We start from the raw sequence: 9,421 nt of genomic DNA, 5'->3' as shown, positions 1-9,421 counted from the left end.
GGAGGGGAATATTGGGAGACCTCCACTTTGATTCCTGTGCATCTTGGCTCTGCCCCTTATCTAAGAGCAGATCTAAGAGGAAGAAATGTAGCATTCTCCTGTCAGCCATTTTGAAAGTTGAGCCCTAGGAATATTATTAACATCTATTCACTAAAATAATTTGTAAGTTATATTCTTCAGAAGGTCTTAGGATTGTAAAAGAGATGATCTGGCTAGTTACAGCTTTACCATTTAAGGCAATCAGAGAAAGTAGAGTTGACAACCGAAGTAATGAGGGATTGACACTTAAGCAGGTGTGAACTCCAGGTGATACCTTGCCAAAGAATGAAGCTTTTTCCTTGGGTAAACAGATGTCATGTACAAGCCTTGGCAGGATATATATAAAGAGATTCTCTCTGAGGGCATTTCAAGACAGAGATCTGTTGGTGTTCAAGGGGAAAGGAGGGAATTTTTCTTTTTCCTTCCCTGTCAGGTAGCGGTCTTGTTGCACTGAAAGGGAGCATTAGCCCAAGATGGCCAACCGCACAGCGAAGAATGCTCACCACATCCATGGCACCAACCCGCAATTCTTGGTGGAGAAAATCATCCGGACTCGAATTTACGAGTCCAAGTATTGGAAGGAAGAATGCTTTGGGCTCACAGCTGAGCTGGTCGTGGACAGAGCCACGGAACTGAGGTTTGTGGGGGGTGTCTTTGGCCCCAACATCCAGCCAACACCATTCCTCTGCCTGACCTTGAAAATGCTGCAGATACAACCAGAGAAGGACATAGTCGTTGAATTCATTAAAAATGAAGATTTCAAGTATGTCCGCATGTTGGGGGCCTTGTATATGAGGTTAACAGGCACGGCCATGGACTGCTACAATTATCTGGAACCTCTGTACAATGACTGTAGAAAAATTAGGATCCAGAATCGAAACGGAGACTTTGAATTCATACACGTAGATGAGTTTATCGATCAACTGCTCCACAGTGAGCGGGTCTGTGATATCATCCTGCCCCGGCTCCAGAAGCGCCATGTGCTGGAAGAAACTAACTCACTGGAGTTTCGAATCAGTGCCTTGGAGGAGGAAATGGAGGGTGTAAACTCCAGTGAGGAAGAAGAGAAGGATGAAGAACAGCTAGAAATGAATCCATCCCCGTATCATTGTCGGCAAAGTTACAGAGATCCAGACAGTGACTCCCTTAAACGGCTCTACAGGGGAAGCGAGAGTCAGTCTCCAAAAAGGAGGAAGATAGCCCACAGTCAGGAAAGATGTCACAGGAGGAGCTCAAGACGCTACAGGAGTCGATCAAGAGCGCGGAGCCGGTCCCGAGCACGGAGGCGGTCCCGGGCACGGAGCCGGTCCCGAGCAGGGAGGCGGTCGCGGGCACGGAGGCGGTCCCGGGCACGGAGGCGGTCCAGGGCACGCAGGCGGTCCCGGGTGCGGACATAGTCCCAGGCTAATTGCCATGGCAGGCTCGAAGCAGATCTGAAGTACTGCGCCACTATTCTTTATCAGCCTCCAGGCCATCAACCGAACCAAAGACACAAAGAAAACACTTAAAGTTCCCCGAAATGTCGAAGTAAAATAAAAAAAAATAGACGATTATGTTGTCATATATTTCATATGTTATATACCCTACATCTTTTAAATTAAATACGTTGACAATATAAAGCCTTGTTGTATTCCTTTTTCTATCTTAAATTAATCTGTTATTTCCTGTTCAGTTTTAAATTTTGCTTCTTGTCCCACATGCAGGAAGGTCAAGAGACAAGTAAGGTGAGAGGTCTTCCCCTCTCTTTGAGGATTTGTCATATTTCCTTGTGATGTACACAGTCAAGAGATGTAGTGCAGTCAACTAAGCAGGAGTAGAAGCTTTTCTGGAACTCCCCTGCTCTCTCCACAATCATGACTGCTGGCAATCTGGTCTCTAGTTCATCTGCTTCGTCAAAATTAGCCTACTCTTTTGGTAATACTGAGGTCACATAATTCTGAAGGCCAACTAGCAAAATCTTAACCTTATCCTGGCTGGCACGGGAAATGGGTCCAATTGTTCAGTAACTTGAACATTCCTGGACATGGCCCTTCTTCGGGGTTGGAATATGAACTGATCTTTTCCAACCCAGTGGCTGCTGTTTTCCAAATTTGGAAATTTTCCAAAATTCCAAAATTTGCAGCACATTCACAGCATCATCTTTGAGCATTTTATAAAGTCTTTCAGTGGCCCAATTTTAGTAGTCCAGCACTAAGTTGAGGGCTTTGGAAGAACTTCAGGGGTTTCATGGATTATTTACAGAACAGCACAAGAATGTCATATAGGCAACTGTGATGTGAAGGTTCGTTCGATTCCATTTTATAAAGTGTATTTGCACCTACTCTATGCAGGGTCCTGCAGTGTCAGCAGCCTTAGCCATGAAGACAGGAAAAAATAATGATGAATGTTGGAGGGGATGTGGGAAAACGGGGACACTGATGCATTGTTGGTGGAGTTGTGAACGAATCCAACCATTCTGGAGAGCAATCTGGAATTATGCCCAAAAATTATCAAACTGTGCATACCCTTTGATCCAGCAGTGCTACTACTGGGCTTATACCCCAAAGAGATACTAAAGAAGGGAAAGGGACCTGTATGTGCCAAAATGTTTGTATCAGCCCTGTTTGTAGTGGCTAGAAACTGGAAAATGAATGGATGCCCATCAATTGGAGAATGGCTGGGTAAATTGTGGTATATGAATGTTATGGAATATTATTGCTCTGTAAGGAATGACCAGCAGGATGAATACAGAGAGGCTTGGAGAGACCTACATGGACTGATGCTAAGTGAGATGAGCAGAACCAGGAGATCATTATACACTTTGACAACGATATTGTATGAGGATGTATTCTGATGGAAGTGGATTTCTATGACAAAGAGACCTAACTGAGTTTCAATGGATAAATGATGGACAGAAACAGCTACACCCAAAGAAGGAACACTGGGAAACGAATGTGAACTATTTGCATTTTTTATTTTCTTCCCGAGTTATTTTTACCTTCTGAATCCAATTCTCCCTGTGCAACAGGAGAACTGTTAGGGTCTGCAAATATGTATTGTATCTAGGATATACTGCAACATATTTAACATATACAGGACTGCTTGCCATCTTGGAGGGGGGGTGGAGGGAGGGAGGGGAAAAAAACGAAACATAAGCGAGTGCTAGGGATAATGTTGTAAAAAATTACCCTGGCATGGATTCTGTCAATACAAAGTTATTATTAAATAAAATAAAATTTAAATTAAAAAAAAAAGTTACCTTAGCCATAGTGTTCCCTACCAGTGCGTTTTGCTACCATTGTACTCTGTACTCACCCTCCCCTCTGATTCTATGAGTATTTCTTCAGGGAAATGCCCCATTTTTATAAGGGAAATATTTTCTTTTACTATTCTTACTGCCTTTTAATAAAGGGCTCTGCTAAGAGTTAATTATGCCTATAAGATGATTTTAAATGAGGAGCACACTGGTCAGGGCTCATGAACTATCATTCAGGAAAAAGTGGTTTCAAACTTCTGGACATTTTGGCTGCCTCAGTGAGGCATTTTAGCAAAAATAAAAACATTCCACTAAAATCAATAATGTTGAAGAAATTCAATGGGAAACTACAGCAAGTAAATTCTTCTACCCCAAAAGTACACCAAATCATCAGCCAGAAATCATGAAATGGGACCTCCAGCAAAGTCAGCACCTGAATACACAGCAAGAGAGCCACCACTCATTATCACCAGAGAAAAGCTAGAGACAAAAGGAGCCTGTAAGGCTCTTGCAGTTTTGTCCTTTGCTTCTGCCTCTGCTTTTTCAGCCTCCAGCCAGCACAAAGATGGAATGTATCTCTTGTCTCCTTCACTTGGGGCTCGGCCAGCTTTCTGGCCAGTCTTTCAGACCAGCTTGGTCTCAGTGGGGGAAGTGCAGGAGCCCAGCTACCACAGTGATGTGAGATGAAGATGAATCTGGTTGTGCCTTTGAGAGAGCCTTCTCAATCTTTAGCTCAGCTCCGACTCGTGGCTTCTTCTGACTTGACTCTCTTCTATTCATGTAATTTGGCTGAATTCTCTCTGAGAGCCTCTGTCTGTCTCTTTTATACGAGAGAGAGGAATTGTGGGATACTAGAGAGAGGAATTATGGATTTCTCCCATAGTGCTCTCTGGCCCTAAGAGCTTCAAGGGAGGTATGAATTCAGCTAACTCATACTAAACCCTGAAATTTCCCCAACGTGTGAACTCCAATGAGTAAAGATGCAAACACAAGCATTGTATCAATTAGTTCTACTTAGTACCTTGTTTCAGGTTCTGGCCCCAAACATCTTCTTGTAAGATCGGATCAATAATCTATCAACTCTAATGAGTTAGCAGTTTGTAAAGATTCCAACAGACAATTTAATAAAAAAGACCCTTATCAATCCTGATGTGGTTGATGGAGATACCAGATGACAGTAGGCACCAAAAGTTGGGATTCAGTCATGTGAAGAATTCACAATGGCCATTCTTCTCTTTGGCAAAAGCCTGGCAGGCTAGATTGAAAGGGACTTAGTACCTTAAAAAGAATTAGTTAAGTGTAAAGAGGAGAAGTGGGTTGAGAAACATAAAAGAGGTAGGAGAGATACCACATGGCATGGGGGAGGTTCAGGAGAAAGATATGAAGCAGAATGTTAGGATGGACTGACTGCAAAGAGGCAGGGGCCATGGAATATACATAAATACATTTATAGGGAGAATTTAACCTCAGGGAAATAACTGATATTTGTTTTTGCTGTGGAATATTTTTTAACTAAAGCTTTTTTTCCCCAAAAAATATAGACATGGATAATTTTCAAAAGTCACTCCTACAAAACCTTGTCTTCTTTTCTCTCCCATCCCCACTCCATCCCCCAGTCAGCAAGTGATCCCATATATGTTAAACACATGCAAGTTCTCTATACATACTCCCACAAATAGCATGCTGCATCAGAACAATCATCATAAAGAGAAAAAAATGGAGAAAAACAAAATGTAAGCAAACAACAACAAAAAGAGTGAAAATACAAGGGAACATTCTGTTCCCCCTGTCCTCTCTCTGGGTGCAGATGGCTCTCTTCATCATAAGACCATTGGAACTGATCTAAATCACCTCATCGTTGACAAGAGCCACGTCCATCAGAATTGGTCCTCATATAATCTTGCTGTTGCTGTATATACTGATCTCCTGGTTCTGCTCATTTCACTTAGCATCGGTTCATTATAAGTCTCCCCAGACCTCTCTGAAATCATCTTACTGATTGTTTCTTATAAAACAATAATACTATATAACATTCATCCATCGAAACTTATTCAGCCATTCCCCAACTGATGGGCACCTAACTCAGCCTCTTTTGAAAGTGGAGCCCTAGGAATATTATTAACATTTCTTCACCTAAACAACTTGCAAATTATACTCTTCAGAAGATAATTGGTTTGTAAAGGAGATGATCTGCCTTTACCATTTGTTGAGGCAATGAGAGAAAGTCGAGTTGACAACCCAGGTAATGAGGGGTTGACACTTAAGCAGGTGTGAACTCCAGGTGATATCTTGGGTCTGCCCTTATCTAAGAGCCCGATCTAACAGAAAGAAATGTAGCATTCTCCTCTCAGCCATTTTGAAAGTCGAGTCCTAGGAATATTATTAACACCTCTTCACCTAAACAACTTGCAAGTTACATTCTTTAGAAGATTATTGGCTTGTAAAGGTTAGGATCTGGCTCAGTTGCAGCTTTACCATTGGTTGAGGCAATCAGAGAGAATCGAGTTGACAACCCAGGTAAGGAGGTGTTGACACTTAAGCAGGTGTGAACTCCAGGTGATACCTTGCCAAAGTGTAAAGCTTTTTCCTTGAGTGAGCTTTTGTCATCTACAAGCCTTGGCAGGGTATATATAAAGAGGTTAGCTCGGAAGGCATTTTCAGGCAAAGACTTCAAGCAGGGAACTTGCTGGCGCTCGAGGAGAAAGGAGGAGAAAGGAGGAGAAAGAGGAGAAAGGAGGAGAAAGGAGGAGAAAGGAGGGAATTTCTCTTGTTCCTTCCCTGTCTGCAGCGGTCTTGTTGCACTAAAAGGGAGTGATTAGCCCAAGATGGCCAACCGCCCAGTGAACGACGCCCACCACACCCAGGGCACCAACTTGCAATACTTAGTAGAGAAGAAAATCCGGAATCGAATTTACGAGTCCAAATACTGGAAGGAGGAGTGCTTTGGGCTCACAGCTGAGCTACTCGCGAACAAAGCCATGGACCTGAGATCTGTGGGGGGCGTCTATGGCAGCAATATCAAGCCAACACTATTCCTCTGCCTGACCTTGAAAATGCTGCAGATACAACCAGAGAAGAACCTCATCATTGAATTCATTAAAAATGTATATTTCAAGTATGTCCGTGTTTTGGGGGCCTTGTATATGAGGTTGACAGGCACAACCATGGACTGCTACAAATATCTGGAACCTCTGTACAATGATAATCGAAAAATTAGGATCCAGAACCGAAAGGGAGACTTTGAATTCATACACGTAGATGAGTTTATTGATGAACTGCTACACAGTGGACAGGTTTGTGATATCATCCTGCCCCGGCTCCAGAAGGACCATATGCTAGAAGAAATTGGCTTACTGGAGCTTCCAATCAGCGACTTGGAGGAGGAAATGGAGGATGTGAAGTCCAGTGAGGAAGAAGAGATGGACCAAGACCAGATAGAAACGAATCCATCCGAGTATCATCGTCTGCAAAGCTACAAAGACCCGGACAGAGGCTCCCTAAAACGGCCGTACAGAGGAATGGAGAACCCGTCTCCCAAAAGGAGGAAGATAGCCAACAGTCAGGAAAGATGTCATAGCAGGAGTCCAAGAGAGTCGAGCCCGAACACCGAGCCGGTTCCCTACGCGGTGCCCATGTCGATCCTTTAAGAGCCGATCCCTGCGCAGAAAGTGTCTGTGTCAGGCTCGGAGTAGGTCCCCGGGTTAGTGCGGGTGTCGATGCACAGCTATTCTCTGGGAAGGTGCTGATCCCAGCGGAGCAGATCTTAAGTACTATACTACTTATTGTTTTTTATTAAAGTCCCCAGGCCATTAGTCAAGCCAAAGACACAAAGCCATTCAAAATGCTCTGAAAATGTTGAAGAAAAATCACAAAAATAGTAGATTGTGCTAAATCCTGTACCTCGAACCCTTAAATCTCCCGGAGTGTGAAAGCATTAAAGTTAAACAAGTAAGTTGACACTATAAAGCCTTGTTGTATTTCTTTTTCAATCTTTTTTTGGGGGGTGATAAAAAAAAAGAACTTCATTAAGTGATGGATTTATCATGGATGGAACAGAATATTTAGGTGCTCTAAGAAATAATGAACACAATGAATACAAAGAAGCGCTGCAAGATTTATATAAACTGAAACAAAATAAATTAAGTAGGGCCAGAAAAACAATGTATACAATGATTACAACAATGCAAATGGAAAGAACAACTATAAAACATTAGAAACTGAATGTTGTGAAATAATAAAGAACAAGCTTGTTCCCCAAGGAAAATACATGTCCTAATTTTTTTGCAAAGATGGGGATGGTCCATAAGTGTGGAACATTGACTATAATGTTAGATTTTTTTTTTTTTTGGGGGGGGACGTGTTGATTGATTTGCTGATTTTTTTTTTTCTCTTAGAAAAAAATCATTATAAGGTATGGTTCTCTGGGAGGGTAGAGAACATGGACACAAACAATGTCTGCTGGAGCTAGCTTCAACTAAGCTGTTATATTTTCAGTGAGAGCATTTACACCTTGGGAAAACAGCAAATACTACAAATCAAGGCTTAATGTATTGTTTTGTTGGTTTTCTAAGCTTAAGAAAGTGATGGGAAAATGTTAATGCTGTTTAAACTTAAAATTGTGAACTGTATATATTCTCCTCCATCCCTTCCATCTCTCAAATCGATTGTTAAATATTTTACCAGCACACTGTTGAATAAAGGAGGAAATGCAGCTTATGTAAAAACAGAATATGTGTATCAAAGCTATTTAAAATAAAAATACACAGAAAAGAACTCAAGAAAAAAGTGAAAAAAAAATCCCTGAGGATGATGGATCAAACCCAAGTATCTTTAGGAGAAAGAACTGCACAGCTGCCTGAGAGTTTAATCATTATCTCCATCTTCCATATAATTTTACTCATATGCGAAAGTACTTTTAGCCTTTAGAAATAAATTCTAGCAACCGCATGTAAGGAAACCTGAGTATGATATATAATAGCTTTCAACATATTTATTGTATCACTTGGGCAAATGGTTATATTTATATTTATGGTATTATATGCCAAACTTGTTATTTTTTATATATGTGTACAAACCACACACACACATACACACATATACATATATATATAGTGCATACTATTATATGTCATAAAGTACCGATCTCACTCCAATTAAAGGTCAACTGCTGATAAAAAATATACTTAAAATCTAGGAATCTGCTTGGTTTTTTTTTCTTTTCTGTAGACTACTGTACTGATATGTTTACAACTCAAGTAAATTTGGTTGGTTTTCAGAACCAGGTGCTCAAAAACAAAAGTGTAAATGGTCTAGAGTCTTTTCAGCTATTGAAGAGCTGTAAATAATAGCAGTAGTATAGTATGAGAATATAGATCTGGGCCAAGCAGCATAACCTTAAAATAACTTCAGCATATAATATAGAAGAGAAGAAAGTGGTTAAAAACAAAACAAAACACAACACATCTTTCTTTTTTCAAGTCTTACAGAAACAACTTATTTTTTTTAACTAGAGATAAAAACTGTAAGATGATATTAGGAAATATCTTTAAAAATACATTGTTAGTTCATCCACTCATCCATTCATTCATTTTTTCATTCATTCTTTCCTTTGTTCACTCATCAAACATTCTACCAGTAGATCCTCAGCACCTCTCAACTGGACTATTAAAATAGCCTCTTAATTAGTTTTCATACTTCCAGTCTCTCCTCTCTCCTTCACACAGCTAGCTAATTTTTTATTATAGTTTTTTTTTTTGACAGAACATATGCATGAGTAATTTTTCAACATTGTCCCTTGCACTCACTTCTGCTCCAACTTTTCTCTTCCCTCCTTCCACTCCTTCCCCTAGATGGCAGGCAGTCATATTAAACATGTTAAAGTATATCTTAAATACAATATGTGTGCACAGATCTGTACGGTTCTTTTGTTGCATAAGAAAAATTGGATTCAGAAGGTAAAAATAACCTAGGAAGAAAAACAAAAATGTAAGTAGTCCACATTCATTTCCCAGTTTTCTTTCTCTGGGTGTAGTTGATTCTGTCCATCATTGATCAATTGGAACTGAATTGGATCTTTTCATTGTCGAAGATATCCACTTCCATCAAAATATATCCTCATATAGTATTGTTGTTGATCCTTTTTCAATC

The 9,421-nt window shown here is 40.6% G+C and overlaps 2 protein-coding genes across 2 annotated transcripts; both read left to right on the top strand.

Moving 5' to 3' along the window:
- The first annotated feature begins 221 nt into the window (after positions 1-221).
- LOC127543856 (pre-mRNA-splicing factor 38A-like) lies at positions 222-1,436 on the top strand. Its single transcript, XM_051970181.1, has one exon. The coding sequence runs from the start codon at positions 513-515 to the stop codon at positions 1,434-1,436; it is 924 nt and encodes a 307-aa protein (XP_051826141.1). The 5' UTR covers positions 222-512.
- A 4,474-nt stretch (positions 1,437-5,910) lies between these two features.
- Positions 5,911-8,275, top strand: LOC127547168 (pre-mRNA-splicing factor 38A-like). The gene has a single exon (XM_051974015.1). It carries the CDS (start codon positions 6,100-6,102, stop codon positions 6,919-6,921), a length of 822 nt encoding a protein of 273 aa, XP_051829975.1. The 5' UTR covers positions 5,911-6,099; the 3' UTR covers positions 6,922-8,275.
- Positions 8,276-9,421: the final 1,146 nt, after the last annotated feature.

This window comes from Antechinus flavipes, chromosome 1 (genome assembly GCF_016432865.1).
Source record: "Antechinus flavipes isolate AdamAnt ecotype Samford, QLD, Australia chromosome 1, AdamAnt_v2, whole genome shotgun sequence".
Classification (NCBI taxonomy): Eukaryota; Metazoa; Chordata; class Mammalia; order Dasyuromorphia; family Dasyuridae; genus Antechinus; species Antechinus flavipes.
Note: the sequence above shows the minus strand (reverse complement) of the source record. Positions and strands in the feature narration are given on the sequence as shown.

Coding starts and splice junctions, on each gene's coding strand:
- LOC127543856 (XM_051970181.1), top strand. CDS start 513: ATGGCCAACCGCACAGCGAAGAATGCTCACCACATCCATGGCACCAAC.
- LOC127547168 (XM_051974015.1), top strand. CDS start 6,100: ATGGCCAACCGCCCAGTGAACGACGCCCACCACACCCAGGGCACCAAC.